At 41.0% G+C, this 23,845-nt stretch overlaps 3 protein-coding genes across 13 annotated transcripts in view; all 3 read right to left on the reverse strand.

Moving 5' to 3' along the window:
• Positions 1–3,894, reverse strand: part of FNIP1 (folliculin interacting protein 1) — a 64,717-nt gene extending 60,823 nt beyond the window's left edge. For 2 of the 3 annotated variants that reach the window (XM_059860378.1, XM_059860375.1), the window contains exon 1: positions 3,680–3,894. In XM_059860378.1, the coding sequence (XP_059716361.1) occupies positions 3,680–3,768 (89 nt within the window). In that variant the 5' untranslated portion in view covers positions 3,769–3,894. The remainder of the gene's footprint in view (positions 1–3,679) is intronic. The other variant, XM_059860377.1, reaches the window with a different exon arrangement.
• Positions 3,895–4,599: 705 nt separating this feature from the next.
• MEIKIN (meiotic kinetochore factor) lies at positions 4,600–18,099 on the reverse strand. Of its 6 annotated transcripts, XM_059860379.1 has the most exons (15): positions 17,861–18,099; positions 17,623–17,658; positions 16,304–16,391; positions 16,011–16,086; positions 14,965–15,025; positions 14,211–14,357; positions 13,653–13,772; positions 13,358–13,397; positions 12,094–12,155; positions 11,212–11,306; positions 10,692–10,865; positions 10,272–10,352; positions 9,615–9,770; positions 9,204–9,327; positions 4,600–7,873 (listed from the first exon to the last, which is right to left on the reverse strand). In XM_059860379.1, the coding sequence occupies exons 1-15, from the start codon at positions 18,033–18,035 to the stop codon at positions 7,827–7,829; spliced, it is 1,482 nt and encodes a 493-aa protein (XP_059716362.1). In that variant the 5' UTR covers positions 18,036–18,099; the 3' UTR covers positions 4,600–7,826. The 6 variants fall into 6 exon arrangements, with proteins under 6 accessions (XP_059716362.1, XP_059716363.1, XP_059716364.1 ...); XM_059860380.1 differs by lacking the exon at positions 17,623–17,658; XM_059860381.1 differs by lacking the exon at positions 10,272–10,352.
• Positions 18,100–18,573: 474 nt separating this feature from the next.
• The window catches only part of ACSL6 (acyl-CoA synthetase long chain family member 6), a 62,794-nt gene continuing 57,522 nt past the window's right edge, over positions 18,574–23,845 (reverse strand). For all 4 annotated transcript variants that reach the window (XM_059859907.1, XM_059859906.1, XM_059859905.1 and 1 more), the window contains one exon: positions 18,574–23,210. In XM_059859907.1, the coding sequence (XP_059715890.1) occupies positions 23,070–23,210 (141 nt within the window). In that variant the 3' untranslated portion in view covers positions 18,574–23,069. The remainder of the gene's footprint in view (positions 23,211–23,845) is intronic.

Raw genomic sequence — 23,845 nt, forward strand, 5'->3', positions numbered from 1 at the left:
GAGGTGGAAAAAATCCCCACTGAGTTCCCTCCTACATGGAGCCCCAACAAGGCCCACACAGCTCAATGTTACAAGCCAATCCCTCCCTCTCTGCCACATGCTAACAATGCCCCAAGTCCAATCAGGATCCCAACACACTCTCCTGCAGAAACCCAGCTGCAGTCCTTGCAGCTGTATTTACCATTGGAAATACTGCCCACACATCCTGACAAGGATATAAAGCCCCAGCCCTCTTGGTAATTTACTAAGCTTTGGGCTCAATCTACTGAGCCCATCTTGAAGAACAAAAAGCTGGTTGAGTTTTCAGTGACTTACCTAGAGGGCTGAAGTGGATCCCTGGAAAGCCAGGAAAGACATAGCAACTGAAAATCACTGTCTGTAGCAGTCAGTAATGTAAATGTGCAGTGGAATGTTTTGTGTGCCCATATAATACACAGCAGAAAAACATGGCTGCTTCTGCTTAATTTAAGGAAGTTTTTCTAAGATTATTTCCATCTTACTGGAGCAGGGTTCATTTATTTACTATTTTAAGGCGTATCTCCATTTTAGACACATACAGCTTACAGCTCATGTGAACACCTTTATGTATTTTTACAACAGGAATGCTTTGATCACAAAATTCTAGAAAACTGATTACCTGAAATTTTATTCTCCTAATAACTGTAACAGCCCGAGCCTGGGCTGAGCTCTCCTGTCACCAGCAGCAGTCTGTGCCAGATGCTACAATATGGCCAAGAGATCCTATTTATAGTAAGAATTACCCTCAGGGAAAATCCACTCACGTGAGTATTATTTGCAGTAGACAGCAGGTACTCTACATCTTGGAATATAAGGGCTTAATTTTTTCCTCCTGGAATACTTGCAGGTGTTTCTGTGTTTCTTGTAAACAGATTTTACCACTAAAATTTGAATATTCTTGCTCACCATCTGAATGTCAAGCTGTAGCAAGAGATTTCAGTCTAAGGGCCAGATTGCCCTGAATTAAATGGAAGAGCTAAAAAACTAACAAGCAGTGGATCTACCGTGACTTCCTAGTTTCTTCTGTAAAATAAACTGCATATATATATTAAAAAATTATATACATGGCAAACTGGCACCTCAGCAGATATTTTACAGTTGCTAACTTACTGTTCCCATTACTAAACCTCTTAACTTCTCCAGCACCTCGTCCCAAAGGGTTTTACAGAGTCTGGCTAGACTAAGGCTCACAAAATTTCACACACCCACAGCACAGAGAGAGATTCTAGGCAGGAAATTTTTAAAAAACTTTTTAAGAAAAGGAAAAAAAAAATTAAAGCCCACCACAAACAAATCAACAACTAAACCAAATGTTTCCCCTGAAAAGTATTATTTTGTAAACAGTGTAAGATCAGATAAATAGAACTGGTGAATTTTCACAATAACCCTGATGTAAATGTAAAATATATTGATAGTAAAAAAAAAAAAAGAGTGACAAAATCATCCTTAAATGTTCAGCTATAGTAATGTCATTGCCAGAGTAATTGGGCTCTTCTCTCCAACTACATATTATTCACAAAATATAGTAAGAGAATTTATGCATTTTGATGGTTGTTCTACACAGTCTTCTCAAAAAGATACCTGTGTTTTCAAAGTGAAGACAGAAATAATAGTGCTCAGAATATCTGGGAAATGCTCTGTTATTTAGACTGTAAACAGATATAATGTATCAATCCATAAAACATCAGCTTGTCCCAATGGAATTGATGAGGCTGTTGCATTCAGGTTCACTGGAACCAGCAGCAGTCTGAAGTGCTTATTTCCAGTCTCCAAAGACTCAGCTGTCATAAATATCAGTCCTTATTTTGTGTATTATCTGAAAGTTTCACCAAGAATTGATTATCCTGACAAGTTGTGATCTTAGCTATAAACTTAGCCTCACTTGGAAAATGAATGCAGCCATCAGGTAATGTGCCTAGAGAGCATCTGTATTAATTTTCAAAAATACTACCTGGCTCTCCTAAGTCAGAGCTGGATCTCCCACCCTCCCCAGAGCCTCATCAGCCTTTCCCTGCAAATATTACCTGTGGGTCCACCAAAAAAAAAACCAACTGCAAATTCACCAGTTACCAGTTGACAATTCTTATCACAAAGTGAAACAGCACTATCAGTTTCAGACCCAGTTTGGCACAGAATGATACAGGTGACGAGGAAAGCACAGACCTTGCCAAGTACTCACTCTCCTCCTTTCAACACGGGTGTGATTCCCACATTTCTGCCCCAGGTCTGCACTGCAGCTGTTGTCTGAACCACCAGTCTCTAGACAAACCCATCATTAAGGCAGGGCAAAAGGCATGACAACAATACAGAGCAGTCCTAGTACCCCTTCCCTTCCCCACCAAGGGCTCTGGTCCAGTATTAAGATGATTTGGAAAATAAGATGACATTGACATCATTAAAACATTTTGTTTCTTCGAAAAAATCATTTAAAAAAAGGATTCACTCCACAGTGAATATCAGAGAGGTGTGAAAGCAGTTACAGATCAGTGTCTTCAAAAGTTTTGTGAGCTCCAGATAATGTCCAGGAGCATGTCTTGACTCCCTGAGGACTCATACAGTCCAATCAATATATTTGGAAAAACCTTGTGCTTAGATAACTGCAGATACACTGTTATCCGCGTAAACTGCTAAATACTGCAGCTAAAACTGGTATCCCACCACAGAAAATTAAGCCCATCAGTCAGAGATGTCCCTTTACAGAGGAACCCAAGGGCCGATCATTTGTAGGCAGTAAATTTCAAGGCAGCGAGTGGGAGAGAGCTTCACCACACTGTTAGAAGTCCTTTAAGAAGCCCGTAACTCTTACTAGTGAAGCAGATTTTATTTCCAACCAGGTGGCAAACCGCACTTTAAAACGATGGCGAAGGTTCTCTCCTTGCCCGGACGCAGACACGGCATCGCTTTCGAGCCTGACCATTATTCGCGCGTGGAACAGCACAAAAGCTACCTGTTTCCAAGCAAACCAGCCCGCGGAAGCCCCGGGCGAGCCCCAGGCCCCGCAGAGCCCCCGAACGCAGCCTCTGCCCGGCCCGGCTCGGCCCGTGCGAGTCCCCCCGGCCCCTCGGGCTACCCTGGGGCCCCTGCCCTGCTCCCCGCGCTGAGCTTGGCCCCGCTCGGCCGCTCCAGTGCTGCTGCTGCTGCGGTCAGAGCATGACGAATTTCGCTACAAGCCCCACTCCTCTCTTCGCCAAAACTTCACGTTTTCTCCCCGTTCCTGGGGCTGCTCTCTGGGGACCTGCCCGCATGTCGTCCTCCCCCGGCCCGCAGCATCCCGGGAGGGGCCCGCGGGTAGCGGGGCCTCATACACGCCGGGGAAGGGGAGGCAGCCGCGGATCGGGGGCGAGGCACGGCCCGGCGCTGGGAGCGGCGGCCCCGGTAGGGAGGCAGCCGAGCGGAGGCACCGCAGCGGCCCCGACGGGGCGGTCCCGGGGGGCTCCCGCCCCACGCCCGCCGGAGGGGCCCGGCCGGCGCGGCCCCGGGGCTCCCGCGGAGGACGGGGACGGATCCCCCGGGGCTGGAGGGAGCGGGACACGTTGCCGAGAAGCTGCCGATGGGGCAGGGAAGGGTCTGCCAGCCCCCGCGTCCTCCGGGCGGCGGAGGGAGCGAGGAACTCGGAGCAGAAGTTTGGGGCATGGGAGGAGCGCGACCCCGTCCCGGTTACCTGAAGACACAGTCGTCGCGGGCGTCCCTGGCCGGGGAGATCAGGCCGTGCTTCTTGTTGAAGAGCTTCTGGAAGAGGGTGGGCGGCATTTTGGGGCGCTGCCGCTGCCCCCGCCGCCGAGGCGCTGGGCTCCGCGCAGCGCCGTCCCTTCGCCGCGGCTAGTTCCGCCCGCCCCGCTCCATTCGGTGTCACAGTCATATGACAGAAATTAGTCACCCGGCGCTGCCAGGAGGGGAGGAGGGAGCGAGGGGAGGGACGCAGGGAGTGGGGGCCGGCCGGCAGGCGGGGCGGGCCCCGTGGGGCGGCCCCAAGTGAACAGCGGAGCCCCGCAGAGCCCGCGGGAAGAGCCGAGTCTAGGAGGAATTCGGAGTTCCTCCCTTTCACCCGCCTCGGCCTTTCACGCTCCTCCGGCCGCAGCGTGTGTGTGTGCCCTCAGCCGGGGGCAGGGCCGAGGAATGCCCCGGGGGCGGCGATAACGCGCCGCTGTTGTTTTCCTTCTTCGGACGGAAGTTAAAGGCAGGAGGCCCAGGAAGGCGAGAAGAGGTCACGATTGAGGCATCAGATCCTTCTCGTGGCTGTACCCAGGGCCTTCGGGACTCAGCAGGGGTGCACCAGACAAAGGTGACGTCTTTTACCCCAAACCTCGAAAACCCAGCTTCTTCCCGCTCTCCTTCCAGGTACAAGAAGCAATTCTCCCACAGCTGTAGCAGAACAGCTCAGCTCAGATGCACCGGAGGCAAAACCTACAGGGAAGGTAGAACACGTGTAGTTGATGGCAGAGGAAGCCATCATTACAGGTAAAAAAAAAATCCATCCACAAAAGAGTATTTAGGACATAAAGCCCTGCAACTGACTCCAAAATAAATTCAAAATAAAAAAAAAACCCATGTGATAGTTTTTTTCAAAATCAAAAAGATCCATACCTTTTTACAAAACTCTTTATTAGTAATACTTAAGTGAAATAGAAACACTGGTAACAGCAGTCTCCTTCAGTGTCTCACTGTTCAGATACAACCCTGCTAGGAAGTTTAGTTAAGGACTGACAAAACTGACTGACTCATCTGCTTTCCCTGGAAAATAGAATTAAACTAAAACAACGTATGATGTAAGATTAAATTAAGCATTATTGTTTTTAAGGCATAATTTAGCACATGTGTAATGTATCTACAGAATGATTCTTCACAATCACCCATCTGTAGGAACTTCGCCAGCCAGAGGCTGTAGGCAATTCTAACACAAAACAGGAATTTATGTTTAGATGCATAATTTCCCCCTTGTTCTGTACAGAAGACACACGTGGCTGCCACACATCTACATATGACCAATCTTTACATCCTTTTACCATGTGGAAGCCTCCTGGCTTCAAGGGGAGCACATAAATGCAGTCTCAAAGATAAAATGTCCTCAGGGAACAAAACAAAATGATAGAATTTTGGCCAGGCTGTGTAACTCAGCTTTCAGTAGTGTCACAACTTAGAGCAATGAAGATTTAGCTAAGTTCAAGTGCATTGCAAGTCAAGCTGATGGAGTCCCTTTAAATATAAGTGAACTTACATGTACATTCAGCATATTTTGATCTGGGCCCCAGACATCTCTTCTGTGTCTAAAGTTTATGAACCAAACCAGAACCATTTTCATGTAGAGCTTTACCCTCCACTGAGCTGTACATGTACCCTTGTAGTGCTCCTGTACAAGACACATCTCCCACCATCTCTGAGTACTTGGAGTCAAAGTCTCCTAAAAGTGCACTTCAGATAACAAAGAATAACTGAACAGTGTTAATGAAAAACCTCTTACAGATTTATGTACAATACATTTACTCAACATGCATCTGCCATGCACAATTCCTGCTGATAAAGGATTATCAGGGTTCTTGCATGGACTGACTCGCTGGAAGCAATTCCATTCAAGCCATTAAGACTTCATCATGTCTGGGATGTGACAGAGCAGCCCTGGTGACACTGAACAGATTCTTCTCCTGAATCACTGCACAAATAACCTCCTCAGTCCTACCCATTAACTGGCCCTGACCCATAACCTTTATCTACCAATATGGAAGAGCCAGTTTCCACTCTGAATGAAATTATATGTAGTAATTTTTCAGCTGAAAACCAAACTATGAGAAAATGCCTTTCCTTTGAGAACAGCAGAACAGGAGTAGGGATTGTTGCAGCCTGAAAATTAATTTCCTTCCCTGGGGCAAAGAGCTAGCCTGGTAATTAATTACACTTTCTCTAACAGTCAGACAAAAGATGATAAGAAGCAGTGCTTTCATAACTGAAGGGAAGGACAAGAGATTGTGGTTCATGATATTTGTCCTCCTATACAGCCTCATCACATCAAGAAAAACAAAGACAAACCCCAGCAATATTCAGGCTGCTACAGCCAATTCCACAGTTACAGACCATGTTTTCCTCTCTTGTACTTTCCAATTAGTTTGCCAATATAAGTCTCCTTGTGTAACACTAACAAATGGCCTGGGGCAAAATAAGTGTTTTTTCCTATGACTTCCAGAATACCTTTACAATAAACATATCTTTATTGTGGACCATCCTTTACTTGCATCATAAGCATTATGATGATCATTCAAGTAAACTTACTAAATATGTAATTTTCAATTTTGCTTAAAGCTCCATCAAGGAGCTCACCTCTGTCTCCTAGGGGCTCTAGATTCTTGCATAATTACTAGTGACTTAGTGTTTGCAAGAACAAGGATATTGATAATTAAAAGCATACCCGACAGGACTCCAAGGATTTATTGGCAGAACTTGTTCTATTAATGCTTAAAAGAAAAATAGCTTAATGGCATAATTTTTAACCTTGAGCCATTCAGAATGTTTATATAATACTTGTTCACAGACTAATGCAGCAGCAATTATTTGCACTTCCTTCTACCCCAGAGCAATGGGGAAAAGATCAGGGTTTGAACTTTTACAGGTATTTTTAAATGCAGTCAAACTACAGTTGTGGATTTTGTATGTCTTCTTTTAATGCTCTTTTAGGAAATACAGAACTATTTTCCAGGGTGATAACACTGGGAAACAAACTCGGACTTTTGAAAGCCATACTAGCATTTTTCAAACATTGAAAAACTTCCTTTTTGTCCAAATAAAGTCTGAGTAAAGGATATTGTAGTGAGAACACTCTAGGGGTCAAAATTACTTTAATGCAATGAATTCAAGTGGAAAAAATTTGTTCTTGACAGTGTTTTCTGAGACATTCAGCACATTAAGAACAACATTTATTAATTAACAATCCACAACCTGAACTGGAAGCACTGGGAATTTGACTTATGTGGATACAGTGAGCAGTAACCTGAAAATCCAGAATGTCAATATGCATCTCTTCAAACAGTTTAGATATAAAAGGGTTTTTCCGACCATTGTGTTCATGTAAGGCATTTACTTTCTCTAAGTCTGAAGCCACTAGAAGAAACAATGACTGAGAGATGTGATATTACAAAATACCTGAGATGAAGCAGGAAGGACTTTGAGATGGCAGTGGCTGGGCAGTGGATGTGCCCAGAATGGGGACAGTGCTGATCATTAAGAGCCAATTCTCAGTGATGATGGGTGAAGATGACCTGTAGTCATGTTCAGAAATCAAATTACAGCAGAACTCACAGTCCTGTACCTCCAAAGTTCTGCAGACCTAAGCATTCAAGGAGTTTAATGGTGGCATACTATTGACCTTTGGGTCTCCAAGAGTACATGAATGCTTTCATGGCCACTCCCAGGACATGCAGTTACCTTCACAGTCAATGTTAACATGTAAACAGAGGTCCCATCTTCAGATGCTAATGCGGCTAGAAAAAACTACAAATCTTGGCAGAGAGAGAGAGCCAAAAGTAATTCTATTAAAGGAATTTGGTCTGCTGTTCTTCAGTCAAACTTTTTAAAAATCTAAACAAACTGAAGAATCATCTTTATGGAATCCTTACAGAATAATGCCCAGAACAGGATCTAGCTGCTGTACAAAATAATTTAATATAAAGTATTTGAGAATTTACTAGCTTACTGAAAAATGTAATATTAAATTTCAAACAGCATACAACCATTATTTACTACTTAGGAGTTCTGTTTTACCACCCTGTCACAGCAGCAAGACGGTCATTTCTTCTGTTAACTCCTCTTGAGAGCCAAAAATCTCATCTCTGTTTACAGTAGACCCAAATTTTGGTACTTGTTATAGTATCTGGGAGAAAAAAAAAGTGATGAATAATTATCAATAAAGTGGTATATTCTCACATGTAAAAGAAAGCTCAATGATCTGACCAGCTGTTCAGATGTTCACTAGATATATCCAATGCTAGCATTTGTCTGGAAAAATCTGGATCTTGCAGGTCTCATTTACCAGTGAGAACAATGATTTTGACTATATATACATTCCTAATGGATACCAGCATCATCTGAAAGACTCCTTGAGCAGAGAATAAAACATCCATCAGAAAACCCCCACCACAGTGGGGTCTAATTCCTGATACCCTCTAGAAAAGGAGTAAGAAAACTAAACTTTTGTTCTGACAGCACTACTTACTGATTTCTGATTCACCTGCCCACCAAGTACAACCTGTGTTCTGTATTACCACAACTTGTCTGGGCACATGAGCTAGCACAGTCCCAGTTCTTTGAGCTGCACAGAAGCGTCAGATGAGTGTCATTAATTAATACATAATTAATACATACACACACACTTACAAGCACTTCCCTGCATTCTAGGTGCTGCATATAACTGGTAATAAAGTAGGAAGACATTTAAACCTAAGAGAGTGTAAATGAAAATTTTTGTGTATTCAGTATTTTTGAAAGCTGCCGCATTAAGCAGTATAAAGTGTGGCAGTATTGAATTAGAACAGAATAAATTACGCACAACTTGCAAGAAACTTGGAGAAGAATTACTTTAAAGACACGTGCCATCCAGTGGCACACCAAGAAACTTCATGAGAGATGGGAAAGGGAGAGGCTTTTAGTTCTGTGTTAAGTGATGAGACAGTTTTGTTCACAGTTCTCATTTTTGTTCAACAAAAACCAAGGAAGTGAATAAAGGAGCTTTCCCTATGTTAAGGGTTACAGGAAAAAAAGAACAGAAACCTTATGAGAAACTGTATATTTTTGAAGAAAAATATTACTGGTAACTTGAACTACTTTGGTGGAGGGGTGGTGGTGAATACCAAAGTTCAACTCAGGCTTACTCTACCTAGAAATAAAGCACAGAATAATAGTAAGGCCCTTATTCTGAAGTAGCCCATGACTGTATCAATTCCTATGTTAAAGATCCTTAGAGGTGAAAACATTAATGCAATTTTAATAAAGTACTGTTGCACAAGAACAGTATTAAACCAGAGAGCTGAAGTTTTCTGCATCTTTCCCTCTTTTTAGCCTTGTGATTTTTCCAAATATTCAGACTTACAGTAAAAGCCCAACAACCCTTAAACACTCAACTAACCAGGTAGCACCTGCACAGTATATATATACAATATGTACTACATATACAGGAGAATAAAACCAAGTCTATACCACTTCACCTTCAGGCAGTCTTTTGGGAAGGCAGAACTTTTTGGAGTTAACTGGAACTTGCTGCAGCTGGGAAGGCCTCGGCTCTGGTGACATTCTAATGATGGAGCAGATCTCTCGTCTGTCACACAGAGGCTGAAAAGATTAATGACATTTCACTCACACAACTATTCCCACTGAAGAAATGTTCTTTTAGCTTTCTTCTAGGGAAATTAGAGATTACATGCAGATTTCAAGGCATGTCACTAGGAAACATTTAAGACTACTTGTGTACACTCAACATGCTATTGGAAAGGGTGACAGAAAGCTTCAAAGCTTTAAATATTCTCTTTAGCAGTTTTGATATTGTAAGGATTAAATATACAGTACAGTAGAAATTAGCATGACAAAACTGGATTTAAGAAGTGGAATAAAATCAGAACCTTTAAAATATTCTTTTCTTCTGGACTTTGAGGAATCATTTCTTTTTCTGAGCTCAGAGATGCAGGAACAATTTCTTCTGAGTTAACAAATGGACCTGTGGTATTCTGGAACAGGTCTTCCCCTGGTGAGGCTTTACACACCGGCAACAGGCTAAGCTACAGTTCCATCAAAATACAAAATATGCAGGAATAACTGCCCAGTTAAATAACAGACAACAATTCAGATTGGCTAATGCCTGTTGGCTCATGCAGAAGATATTCTATTGCTTAAATAAAAATTTTTTAGGGATTCACCAAGACCCTGATGTTTCCTATTTATTAATCTAGTATGCACTAGCTCAAGTGTGGAGAGACAAGTGGTAGTACTGTACTACCTGTATAGCCAAAGAATTGAAACTGGCATTTAAATAGCAATTTTGAATCAAAGAGTATATGCAAATAAGGATACCAGCGCTGGTTTTACATTGCTTTTGTAAAAATACAAAAAAAAAAATCCTAGCTTGGGTTGTTTGGGTTTTTAAGTGTCCAGAATTATCACTTTGTTGTGCAATTTGCACTATAACATAAATATAGGGAAAAGTGGAATGTGCCACAAGGAATGATTTCTTTGGTTTTAATCATTAAAAAAAAAAAAAAAAAAATCAGATATGCACTCACTTCTAGCTCTAGAGGCTGATCATTACCAGGATTTTTTAGGACTTTATTTTCCTCCATGATTAGCATGGTGGAAGTAATTTGCTAAACAAAAACAGAGAAGAGCTTAGTATCAGCTTCGAAGTCTTTGCTGTTTATTATTATTCTTACAGTATTCTCCTAGTACACAATACTTTAAGAACTCCATTTAGAATTACTACTAGTTCTTCAGTTTTAAGTACTGAATTCCTGTCATTCAGGGTTATTTTTTGGTGTTATGCTCTCCAAAATTAAGACAAAAAATTAGTTTACTGCAACTCAGACATTTCAGATGTGGCACTTCCTGCCACTTCTCCTATTTAATTGTAACTTCAGTCAAGATTCACAACTCCCATTTCTATTCCATGCCAGTGTAAATCAGTGGGGCACAATGGGAACACTTACCACCACAGCATCTGTGGGTTTGGTTGGCAGAACTTCTGCTGGCAACCCCTTTGATTGGGCTGACATGTTTTCTGGGGCATCAAGCTGCCTAAACGATGATGAACCTTCTTCAAAGGGATTAAAACTGCTTTCTTTTTTCTTCAGCCTTTTGGCTTTAGCTGTTTGATTATCATACTAAATAGTAAAACAATTACATTTTGTGTTACAAAGTGAATCTCTATAGCCTGATAAAAAAGCCTGGTATAGCACTAAAAAAAGAGTCCCCCTGTCATAGCCAAGCTCTACACAACCCATTTCAGTACCAGTGACACAGCCAGTCTGAAAAACAGTGAGCGTGGGGACATCATGATTACTGCTCTCTCTCGAGGGAGAGGCAAGCTACATCTTCACTGTGCCCTGGCTGCAAATACCACTTTACAAGTGTAGCAGGAACTACTATTCCTCTAGGTGGAGTTTTCCATCCATACATGGAGGAAGTCATCTGTGCTACAACCTTGCTGATTTATTAAGAATCTTTCACCTTGCTTTCCGGTCCTAATGGTGAAGAACAGCGCATACCACTTTTTAGGTCTGGAGTTCTCTCTCTTGCAGCTGTTATTTTACAGAGTTTTTTTCCTGTGACAGATTTCCAACACATTAATTAACTTTGAGACAAAGACTACTACAGCTACTCTCCACCCCATGTCTTACAGGATGGTTTTTAAAGAGGAGTAATTCCGAAGCCACTCCTGTAAACACAATTCTTCCCTCCAATAAAATCCTTGTCTCCTTCTCCCCACCATCAGGACTGCTTTACTCCTCTCCCATTCCATACACAAGGATGCTTATTAAAATGTTCACCTGGCTATTTACAGCTGGGTAAATACTGTGGGACCAGAGACCCACATAATCACAGCAGTCTTTACCAGTGGCAACTTCTGATGCTATTACCCTCCAAATTAAGCAGGGGAAAATTATGTGGTACCTGGGCTGCAGACAGAATTGTATGGGTCACAGATCAAAACTGCAGTTACATCAGGGACTCAATGTATTTGTGAAGCTGACATGAAATAAGCTCAAATAAAGAGCATGACACAAACAGTTGTGCTCCTGGGTAAGGTAAATAAGAAATGTCAATTTTCACTGAGCATCATGGATGATTAAATGGAAAAATGCAGGGTCTGAGACTTTAGTTGGTTGGTTGTTTTTGTTTTCTTCTCCTAACACATTAATTACAACAAAGTCTTATTTGCTGGGACAATTTTTCAATTTACACTTTCCCTTCTAGACACAACTGAGTTTAGTCTGTGCTGGAAGAGAAATGACATAGTAGAAACCTGGTTTACATACTGTGCAACCATTTAAGTTTGGGTAGAATATTCTGTTCTCACAGCTAGTACAACTGCTTCAGGTCATGTTTTACCTGCCAGCGTAGCTGAAATGCTTAATGCTGAAGAACTGTTATAGCAACTTGATGGTCTCTTTCTAGAAGAGGAGAAAAAGAAAAGAACTACTATTTTGAATGAACATTAACATTAAAAAAACCTATTAATAAAAAAATCCTAGGAAAATATAGGTTGAGTGAAATGGGATAAATCTTATTGTAAAAATATTGTTAAGGAGTTGCTTGATCACCCTTTAGTTATTTGATAGTTTATCAAGTCACACACCTATCCTGAGGACTGCTGCAATTCAAGACCCACAGAATATTCACTAAATACTCAGCACTTCAGCATTCTAGGACAGAACACAATTAAGGAGGATGCAGGGGAAGTTAGGTTTGCAAGAAAATTCATAATCAATTGTGTAGAGATCTGTAACAGTAAGATTGATATGTGTTCTGAAGGAAAATGTCAGCATATAAGACTGGAAGGAGAAGCACAAGGGTTAAAAGAAATTATGCTGTTCCCAGAAAAACACTCATGTTCCTCAGGGTTTTATGTCAGGACCTGAAGGCAGCTCTGTGACAAAGCCAAGCATAGTCTTAAGACCCTTCCCTGTGATAAAACCTCACCACAGACAACTTGTCAGAGGAAACCCAGCACCCAACACCCAGCACCCAACAACAGAGTGCCAGCACAGCACACGCACACACACATTCTGAGTAAGGAAACACTATAAACAGGCAGCAACCTGGCCAAAGATTATAGTATAAAGTCAGCAGGATTCCAAAGCAAAGGCTGCTCCCCTTGATTCCTAAAGAACATAAAAGACCTGCCCAAAAACTGATTTTTCTCTGGGCAAGCACAGAATGTCAGACTTAATGAAGACTTGACAACAGGTACCCTTCACACTCTACTGCACAGACAAGCCTGGCCAGACCACCTGAGCACACCCCTCTTGCTGTGACTGAATGACATCTGACAGAATTAGTGCAATTGCATAAAAGCAACTTATTTAGGGATTTTGTAAATAAATGCATCTCCTTCCACAAAATCCTTCACAGAGTTCTCTTACACTGACTTCCCTATAGCTGCAAGGCCAAACTAGAAATCTATAAGGCAAACTCTTCCCTGACCAGTTTCAAATTCCACCAATATCAAAGTTAGTGAGGACACAGGTAGCTGAAACTCCACAGAAGTGTCTGCATGAGCAGAGGCTTATTTGTACTGGCCTGTCTTTTAAATACCTCTCAAAAGAGAAAAGTCTGAACATTTAGGTGCATCAGAATCTGCTGTAGCCATTACCTTTTAGTGCATCGGTCTGGAAAATCCTGTGGTACAGGTTCTAAAAAAAACCCAAAACATGAAAACTAAACTTTAAATGAAAAAGCTATGCCAGCTTAGACCAGACAATATTTTAGTGCAAACTAACTTATACAACACAATATTAGAAGCAAACACAGACCACTAGCAGGGAGCTGCTCTCTATTATGCTAACAGACCTTACAGAAGATGATCATTACATATTTTATACAGGTTCCTCACACCAGAGTGAAATTTTTTTATGTTTATATCCTGAAGTATTGTAGAAAAGAATTACCTAATACTGCTGAAAGATTTGACATCTGTGGTATCTTATCAATGGTCACTGCTTTGCTGGAGTCCAGGAGAGTAGAGTTCTTGTACTTGCCAAGGTCCACAGAGTAAAAATTGCATCCTTCTGGAAATAAAAAATATAAGTGCAGATTTCTTATGCTGAAATTCATTGAGTTATTAAATTTGTGACCAAATTGAAAGCAATCACAATTGCAGGACAGGAACTAAAAAAGCAAAATTAAAGACCTGTCTTGGCTCAAACAGCTACAGAAAAGTTTGGAAGGAATTTGACTGAACACACATTTGTGGGTGTTTCATTCCCAATAAACAGCTTGTGTCAACAGTGAATACTTTAGGTTTAAGGTAGGATTCAAATTACATAAGGACCTGATTCACACCAGATTAGAGGACAGATACACTGATTCCATGTTAAGCACAGGTTTATAGCAAAGATGTGACTTGGTGAGTTACACCAAGGGAGGCCCCTAGTCTTTCTGTTGTAGAAAGTCTCCCCACATTTTCTACATTAAGTAAAACTGAAAAAAGTCACCAGAAGTCTCACCCAAATCATCATCATCATCTCTGAATGTTTCAGGGGATGAGTAAGTTATCAGGCTGTCGCTAGCAGTGCTAAAATCTGCAGCTGAATCTTCATCTAAACATTCTATGAGAAAGGTGGAAACACCTGTGGGAAGAGTAATTTCTGTACCTAGAGAAAGAGACAAAAAATGTGGCTGAAAAATCTATCATCTTGTATAAACCATCAGGATTTCCTTATCTGAGTTTCATTCCTGTAATGAGCTAAATATTGTCATTCATCATATAATAAGTCATAATACAGTCAAAGAGCATCCTTTGTTTATTTCCATACATTACCATAAGCCAAGAGAAGATACCTTCTTTGCCCAAGGCTCACAGCCTCTAGTAAGGCAAACCTTAAATACATCACAAGCTTTTAGAAATGCAGGTTTGAGTAAACTGAAGAACTCACACCAACACTAGTTGTGTCATTGATAAAACCAAGATCATGTGGTTTGTAGCAGGCTGGGCTCAAGACTGTCTCAGGTGCTGTGGGTTTGTCTGTGCTGCCTACAACCAATTCATGTGAGTCCAACCACAGGCTGCAGTAAGAGGCAGAAGTCCAGCCAGTATCAGAACCTGCACTTTCTAATATCACACAGTCAGAACCTGTACAACAACAGCACAGTACATGACCAGTACTGTGCAAGAAATAAAATTATATCAGGAATTTTACATTTAGTTTATTATCAGTATTAAATATATTTAATTATATAATGTATAGCCATTATACTCACTTGAAGTCACTTCAGCATTTTTCAAACTTCCTTTATTTTCAAAGTTGATTTTTTTGGAATCCTAAAATTAAAAGACCAATACAAACAACCTAAGAAAACTGAAGGCATTTAAATATCATCCTACATTAGCAGATGCTGAGAAAACTCACTGTCTGGTACTTCAACACTTAAGCCTGCTATTCACAGTGTAATTTGTAGCAGGATTTTTCATGTACATTAAAAAAATCTGCACACTTACAGCTCTAAAATTCATGACAAATATCCCACCACTTGATCCTGCAATCTGTGCTGGATGAGACTGCCACTGAAGGCACACTGACATGAATTGAACTTAGGCACAACAGAGGCAGAGTAATGAATTTCACCGTCTTTTGATTTTATTTTTTTTCAGACACCTCACTTTCAGAATCCTACACCTTTTCTGTAAATACAAACATCTACAATGTGTAGGCAGTAGGTTCTACAAAACTAGGCATTTTGTAGAAAATGTAAATAATTGGTAAACTCTACAGAAGAGCTAACATTTTAAAGAAAAATAGTTTTACACCAGTATCACCTGTGCTCTTTGCTGCAGCAGATTTCAGTTCAAACACACCTGGTTCACTATTCTCTTGCCATTGCAGTATTAACTGTCCTGTAACACTTCTGCACCATCACCTCCAATCATTTTGTTCCAGTTTTAATAACACAAGAAAAAGCATCAGTGATGTGTCAAAGGTCTGTGCCTGACCTAGAAGTGAGCAATTCTCTGGAATGACAAGCTACTGAGATCTCTTCCACACAACACAATCCTAAAGCCTTGCCACATCCAAGATAATTAGTATTGATGTTTTCTCATGCTACCAGTAGCTCCAGCAGCTTTTATTCTGGCCAAAGACACATAAAATGTAATCCAAAATACAGGACCAAGTTCAGCCTGAAAAATGTCAGGGCTCACACAGACATAACTCATAGGAAATTTTACCTGAAGAGAAGAATTTAATGTGTCACATTTCTCTGATTAATCCTCCATCACTAGTAGATGAAAAGCAAGACAGCATTCTCACCTTCAGTGGTACACTGCTTTCTTCTGATTCCTCTTCTTTCATCTTGAAGTCTGTTTCGCCTCCAGTCACTTGATTGCTGCAGTTGAAGAACAGAACCAAGTTCAATCAAAGAGCTACACTGCTTTATACAAAAGCAACAACTCTGAAATGCCTTTATGGGTTGTCAATAAATAATTTGACAAACATCAGTGCACTGAAAATTCAGACTGCATTGCTCCAATTGCCATCTCACAAGACAATATAATTTCCTAGCAAGTCTTAACAATGGTGTGTTTGAATGAGTTCTAGCTGACCTTTGGTTGCATGAGGAGCTCTCTTCAGTATATTCAACATTTTCTTTGATCTTTGCTAAGTTTTTCCCACTGAACTTTTTCTTCAGGCCTAGAGAATAAATATTTAGTTCAGTAATAATAATTTCAACATTAGAATTTAGATCATAATTTCTAATTTAACTGTTCCCACCTTCTACACTCAAAACACTTTTTGACCCTATTATCACAAACTATGTAAAATCTGAATTTGCTTTCTTTAGCAGTATATCAAGAAAAACAAAAAGCAGACTTAAAGAAATACTTCTCATGTTTTAGAAACCTGCTGATTAAAAGGAAAAAAACCCACCACCTTGGAAGCAACCTTTACCTTGATTCAAAGTAGTTTGAGTACAAATCAGTTTTAAATGGTGTTCCTTAGGAGTATCAAGGATTTCTACATTAACTGATTCTCACTGTATATAATCCCAAATGGCATTAACAACACAATCAGTAACCAGCAAACTTCAGAGACATATTTTGTTATCCTAAAACTAATTTTATGAGTAATTTAGCTTTGTGCTTTGCTTTCATTCTCTAAGAGCTAGAGACAGTCAAACTTTCTAGAGTTACACTTCTATGACTGCAAAGAGTGTCCATCCCCACACTAAAACTTGGGTCTGAGTCACTGCATTTCCCCAGGGCCACACAGAGCTCTTAGGCTGAAGCTTCCTGGGAATTCAGGACAGGATGATATATGGACAGGACTCATCCTTTTCATTCTTTTTTTTCAAGCATATGCAAAACCTCCTGGCAGCTGGTTGCACCCAGTTCTGTGCACAGGAGCACTAAATACAAACAAGAGCAGGAGCCAGCAGAGCAGGAACAAGGCAATAACAAATGTTTGCTGTACTCTTCCTCTCACCTCTCACAGCAAAGCTTAATTTTTAAATTACCAAGATTAGCCCACGGTCAAGCCCTCCCACGCTGGTGGTTCCCCACAGTCTGTCAGGCTTCACTTGATTTCCATCCCTTTCCTTGAACTGAATTTTTTTCTTAACAGGTCTCAAATGCTTAGCTTGTTATCTGCTGCACTGCGTTCAACAACGAGGCAGCTCCCTTCGAGTAACGACTTCAAGCAATTCTTAAGGAAACCAGCAAATTCTCTCCAAGGTAAGTAAGGCTTTTGTCTTGCCATTTCTCAATGCTCCCTTCCAACTCGATTAAATGGAGGGGAGGCACTTCACAGAAGGAAAAATCCTTCCTATCGCTAACTGGCGGCTAATATAGAAGCAACACTCCTGTTTCCAGAAGAGCAGTCTGCTTTCTCCAAGCGGTGACGGACATGGATAAGAAGAAATCACCTCCCAGCCTCACACAGGAACCGCTGCCCTGGGTACCTGTACGAAGAACAAACCTTTGGGGGCCACCGAGGACGCTTCGGGTAAACATCTTGGCCTCGCGACCCTGCCCAGCATCTTTTCCCATGAGAACACACGGCGCAAAGCACAGCGCAGGTCCTTTTCCCCCCACCCTTTCCCGCCAGTACGGGCCCAGCCTCCTGCACGCCAAGCACCGCCGCCGCCCCGGAAAGGCGCTTACAGGCGGGCTCGGGCCCGCGAGGCCCCGCGCTCCCGAACAGGCGCCGCCGGCACATCTGGAAGCCGCCGGCCCGGCTGCCCGGGAGAGCGACCGCCCCCGGTAGAGGGGACGAGCGGCGCTTCTTCCTCGGCGCCTTCCCGGCGCAGGGAGCGCGGAGCCGACGCTCCCGCTCCATGGCAACCCGGGCCGCTGCAGCCTCCGCCACCCGCGGCCTCTCCGGCGGCCCCGCGGCCCCAGCCCGCATGCGCGGGGCGGCCACGCGCGCCCCGTTTGAGGGACCGGCCCGCGTGAGGGAGCTGCTGTGGGCAGGGACGCGGGACGTCGGACACTTTCAGCGGGTCCGGTGGCTCCAGGCCCTGTCCGACCGTATGCCAGCGCCTCGCCGCCCTCGCAGGGAAAAACTCCCGCATGAAAATGGAGTAAATAAATCGTGTGTGTGTGATAATCCCTGTACTGCTCCGATCCCGCCTTTCAGCTTCAGGCTGTAGGGAGGAGGAATCTCGTTGCATCGTTACCTGAAAAAATAGAGCGTATAGAATCAGAATGGTTCGGGTTAAAGGGACCCCAGATAAAATCCTGTTCCCCCTGCCATGGGCAGGGACGCTTTCTGCCACACCAGGATGTTCCAAGCCCCATCCTACCTGGCTCTGGGCAGTCCAGGCGTTTCTGGATTTCCAAGTGAAAGGAGATAAAAGTGCACACAAAAAGCGGAATAGAGCCCATATGCTTTGAAACTTTATTGGTTTAGACACAATCTGAAAAAATACTATGCATTCCCAATTGCAATTCATATTAAACAAGCATATACATGTAGTTACATTATTATTGATTTAAAATTAAAATGGAAACCATTACAGAAAGACTGCTGCATCTTCAGAGAACTTTGCAACAATTAGTTTTCATAGGAGATTGCTAAAATCAATCTCATGTCCCAGTATGCTTTTGGTCATTATTTTATTTTACATAATTTCTTATTTTTAGAACATGTTTAGTTTAGCCACACATTCTGAATGACTTCATACCAATGGTGAGGACAAAGTGCTGGAGGAGCAATGTATTTTATAAAAGAGCTTTTATTGTATGTCAGCCCACGAGAAAAACTTATGAGCAGTTTTGAGAAAGGTGAAAGTTTAGTTCTTTACAAAAGTTTCCATAGATGATTCTTTGATATACATGCTATACCAAAACTGAAAGATTTTTAATAACAGGATTTTTTTTTACACAAATGTATATGTTAAATTTTACCCCCTTCACTTTCAGTTGAAAATACAATAGGCAACACTTACCAAAATGCCTCATTTGTTGGCTGCTTTTACTTTGCTAAAGTACATAACAAAAAGCTGAAGTGAAGGGCTTAAAGGGACTCCAGATGCCTCAGAAAACAGTTTTCTTTGGAAGAATTCAAGAGATCTAAAAATTTTTCACTTCTGGGCTACAGGCATCCAGATTTCTTCTCTGAAAAGCTTCATTGTTTCAAAGGTGCAAAGGTGGTGTAGAATCCACCAAATGTGTAAAACACTGAAGAACATCAGTTCCAAGAAGAAACAATGATTGATTCTGATTTCCTCCCCCCCCCAGAGAATACCAAAGTGAACTAAAGATACAAAAGGCAAGCCAATAGAATTGCCTCTAAATAAAATTATTTTTCAATTTTTTTCTAAGGCATCAAGAGGTCTTTAAGTCACCTATTACCATGCAAAAATAGTATATTCTTTCCCATTTTACATTCATCTTGTAGCATTTATTTACATATAAATCAGCAGTTTGTGCTTTCAACACATGTAAAACTAAAAAAAAAAAAAAAAAAAAAAAAAAAAAAAAAAATCTAAATTAATTTTTTTTCATTCCAGAGGTTAAGGTCAAATTATTTTATTACATATGATAATTTTATATTCATGGTAACAATGAGACTGGACTTTACTGTTGCTGACAGATACTAACAGATTGCAAAATGGTATTTTATAATTAAAAACTCCCGTCTCTGTCTCACCTGACGTGCATCAAGCATTTTACCTTGCAAATGTGCCTTTCAGAACAGAATTATTCCATGTATTCCCTGCCCACATGGGGTTAAAGACTCTGGTCTGGTTTCTGCTCACACTTTGTGCATTTTGGCAGAACAGATTTTTTTCTCTGTGCAATATATCAAGCAAAGAATATACAAAATATATAACTAAGCAAGAGCCTCTTCCTGAAAAATGTATTTTATTATGTTTTTTTATATATAAGACATTCTTCCGGTGATTCCATAGGTATAGTACCAGGCCCAGAAAGAAGCAAGAATGCAGTGCTGCAACTGTAAAACTGACTGCAAAGAGTTGCCACCTTTTAAGATGAATGGAAACTAATTTTGTAATAGTTATCTTAAGGTAAAAATAAAAAGCCCAAAACCAAAACCAAACTGGTTATTGGACAGCCCTGGGGATTTTTCCTTGGTGGTCACAAGAAGTGTTTCAGTTAAAGACAGCTCAATATAAAATAAATATGCCTGGAATTTGAACAGATTGAGCCTAGCTCATACCTTATGCATGTTTCTTTTTCAGGTGTTAACCTCTTACATCCTTATGATTGTGGCTAGAGAGTGACCTGCAGAGGAAAATCGGATTATACAAGTATAAAAGAGAGCTTTTAGTTTATTTATATAATTTTTCACAAGTTCTGAGAGGATTCCCACTTTTGGTGTGACAAAAACCAACTCAGATTTTACATCATCCAAGTGTGGCCAAGTCTGCATTTTTTCTTTCTTATTCTTTTGGTGTTCATATATTTGGCTCTAGTGCATCTGACAATTTGCATCAAATACCAAAGAAGAATATAGATATATTATTCAGGGTCATATATGTAAAAATAACAGCCATCTAACTGTAAATGGACTCATATTGGAATCTTCTGTACTTATTCAGAGTTTAGTTGTCTCAAAAAGCCTGAAATCACCTTAAGAGAAAAGTAAATAAAATTCAAATGGCAAAAAAAAAAAAAAATCAATGAAAAATAGCTTTTCTCTACTTTCTTCAATGACTAGGTTTTGGGGGTTTTTATTTTAAAACTGTTGCATTAAAACCGACAGGAAATTATACTGAATTTAATTCTCCATTGCTTTGAAGGTTGTGTATGTAATGACTGTCTTTTGGCTGATACAAAAAGGATACAAACTCAACTTCACTAAGATAAAAATCCTTTATGACTTGACCTAAAGAGCCAGATTTTATGCAATAATCCCTATCCCTCCATTGACGTGGCAAATTCCCCAGGGATGCTATTGCTGCATACATCATTGAAAAATGATGATCCCATTAGATCTCAGATATTTCTTTACTTGTTTTGGACTGATATGAGTCACTGCACTGAAATCAAATGAGGAATGAGATGCATAAAGGGATTCAGACAAATGCACATTTGATAAATCAAACTGCCACATTCTTTGAGTCATGATGTTACTGATACACTTTCCTATGTATCATTTTATTCTGAAATCACTACAATAAATCAGTCTTTGTAAAACACTAACTTATTAATTCAATTTATTTTATTTGGAAGCATGCAACAGAAGTTCGGAGAGAAAATAAGATACTGTTTAGATTAAAAATTTAAACTTTGAGCTTCAGACATCTACAGTGGATTCCACTATAAGAGAGAAAATAAGTGTGCTTCCACTGTCCTAGCAAAGATCTAGCAGGCACAGCTCCACGCTAGCATGTACTGGTGCAACAAACATCAGCTAGTAAAAGACACAGATCTTTAGGACCCCGTTTAGCAGAAAGAAGCTATCAACAGTCCAAGTATTCAAGCAACTTGACATGACAGTTTACTCTCTGCCTTGTACCGTGCTTTGTACCAAGAGAGAGCTCTAGAGTCTGTTCCTACTCCTTGTGAGACTTACACCCTTTCTGATGACCACAGAAATGTAAGGTTTTATCCAGACAACTTGCTGGTTATCCCAGAGAGGCCATTGGAGGTGATGCCAATGGGATTTGATGCTTCCAGATGTCTGACCATAAAGACGTTCCCGTAACAGGCCATTCTGCCACCACATCCACTGTTCTGCCATACGGTGACACTTTGCACAGCAATGGCCAACACAGCCTTTAGCCCATCCCCATGAGTCTTTTGGGGCAGTATTCCTTCCCCTTCCATGGCCAGATAAAGGATGCCCTCCACTGCTGCATCTCAGGCTGGCCTTTTCCCAAACCTTTTCATTTTGCTAAGCCCCATCCAGAATCACAGCTTTTTCCTTGTGCTCCATTTCCTTAGCGCTGTTTCTGAAGGGAGTTAGTCCAGCTGGACTACGCAGTATTAGCAGCATGTGAAGTAATAAATTAGGGACTGGGAGCATATGGATTGTCATGAACTCCCACCTAAAGCCACCACAGAGCCAGCGATGCTTTTGCAACCTTCTCCGTTTGAGCAGTTCAGATGTCCGTGAGTGCACTGGACTGAAGGAGCCCTAATGCAGAATCTACATACCATGGATAAACTGTTTGGATGAAAAGAAAATAGAGGGAATTCTGTGCTATTGCTTCCTACACTGTTCTTGTCATTTCCAGGTAACATGAATCCATTAGATGTAATATACTAATAGGTCTATTAAGTACAAATAGTGGGAAATTCCTTGCTATTTCTGTTCTGGTTGTTAAGTCATTGATGATTAAATCAAATCAAATCAATGTCATTTATGTCCTGAAAATATAAAAACTATCACTTACTATATAAACCAATATCCAGCTTGAAGTTCCACATCAGAGAAAATAGACTTTTACTTTCACCATCAGTCACTGATTATTTGAGGTAGACCACATTATTGAATTACTTATTATTTTAGTTTCTAATATATTAGGTTGTATACAATCAAATATCAACAGACATACCTGAAATTTTCCCTATTTTAACTAGAAATTTTTGTAGTTATTTAAAAGATATGCTTCCATAATTTACTTGGTCATAGATTGAAATTTTTGCATATTTTGTGGCAATTTAGCATAACTTTTAGTAGTGCCTTACTGTATACCTAGAGTAAAAAGAAATTGTATCACACCTGATGGCAAAAAGAAGGGAAAATATGGTTAGTGATGAAATCCTAGAAAAATGAAAGGCTCAAATGTAAGATTCAGATGCTTATCCATTTCAGCAGTGTCGTTCTGGCTCTGTAGTTTTTGAGTATTATTCTAATATTGCTATGAAGTCCATTACTCAGAAGATTCTTCCTGTGATTTCAGATGGAGATGCTTGAATATAGCTCTTCTATTTGTTTTTTGAAGTAATCTCTCAGTTCTGGTCTCTTAGCCTTTAATGTTGGTGTCAACAAACCATTTTGCACCGAGAACATATCAGAGTGAATATAAATGGCTTTGACCTAAATTAAAAGAGGAATATATTTATAGCAAAGGTTACAGGCATCACACTGAATAAACATTAACATTTTTTGCTGTGCTTCCCTCTGGTGGTGCCTCAAATCCCAGAGCACTCTTCTGCTAAGTCCCCAGGATTTCCATCCCCTGCCCACAGAAGGGAGCTCTTCAAGAGAATGAGCACATAAATTGCTTTTCTGTATGAAAGCAAGGCCAGAGCACAGCGAGGCAGCGCACAAAGGACAGTGTGAGATCATTACTGCAGTTTCACACAGCTGAAAGGCAGTGGGGGAGAGGGCAAGGACACGGAGTTGTGCTAGGAAACTTTAATTTAACCCCACTGTAAAAGCAATCAAAACTGATATTGCAGAATTATCATGAAGCTTTTCAGGCACAAAGCATGTACATGATGATCATCTTTAGCTAATTAAAGTGATACAAATTTTTTAGCCCATGCAAATGGCATTTCACAAGGCTGCCCTTATTGCAGGCAGTGGCTGTGAGCACAGTGGGGAGCCTGGCAGCACAGATGGGAGTGAGCTTTTCCTTCCCGTGCTGGTGTGGGAGAAAGCAGAAAACTGCTGCGTGACTGGTCAGAGCCCACTGATTTAAGACAAAATTCCCCAGCCATCTGCTGCTT

Source organism: Haemorhous mexicanus, chromosome 15, assembly GCF_027477595.1.
Source record: "Haemorhous mexicanus isolate bHaeMex1 chromosome 15, bHaeMex1.pri, whole genome shotgun sequence".
In the NCBI taxonomy this organism is placed as follows: Eukaryota; Metazoa; Chordata; class Aves; order Passeriformes; family Fringillidae; genus Haemorhous; species Haemorhous mexicanus.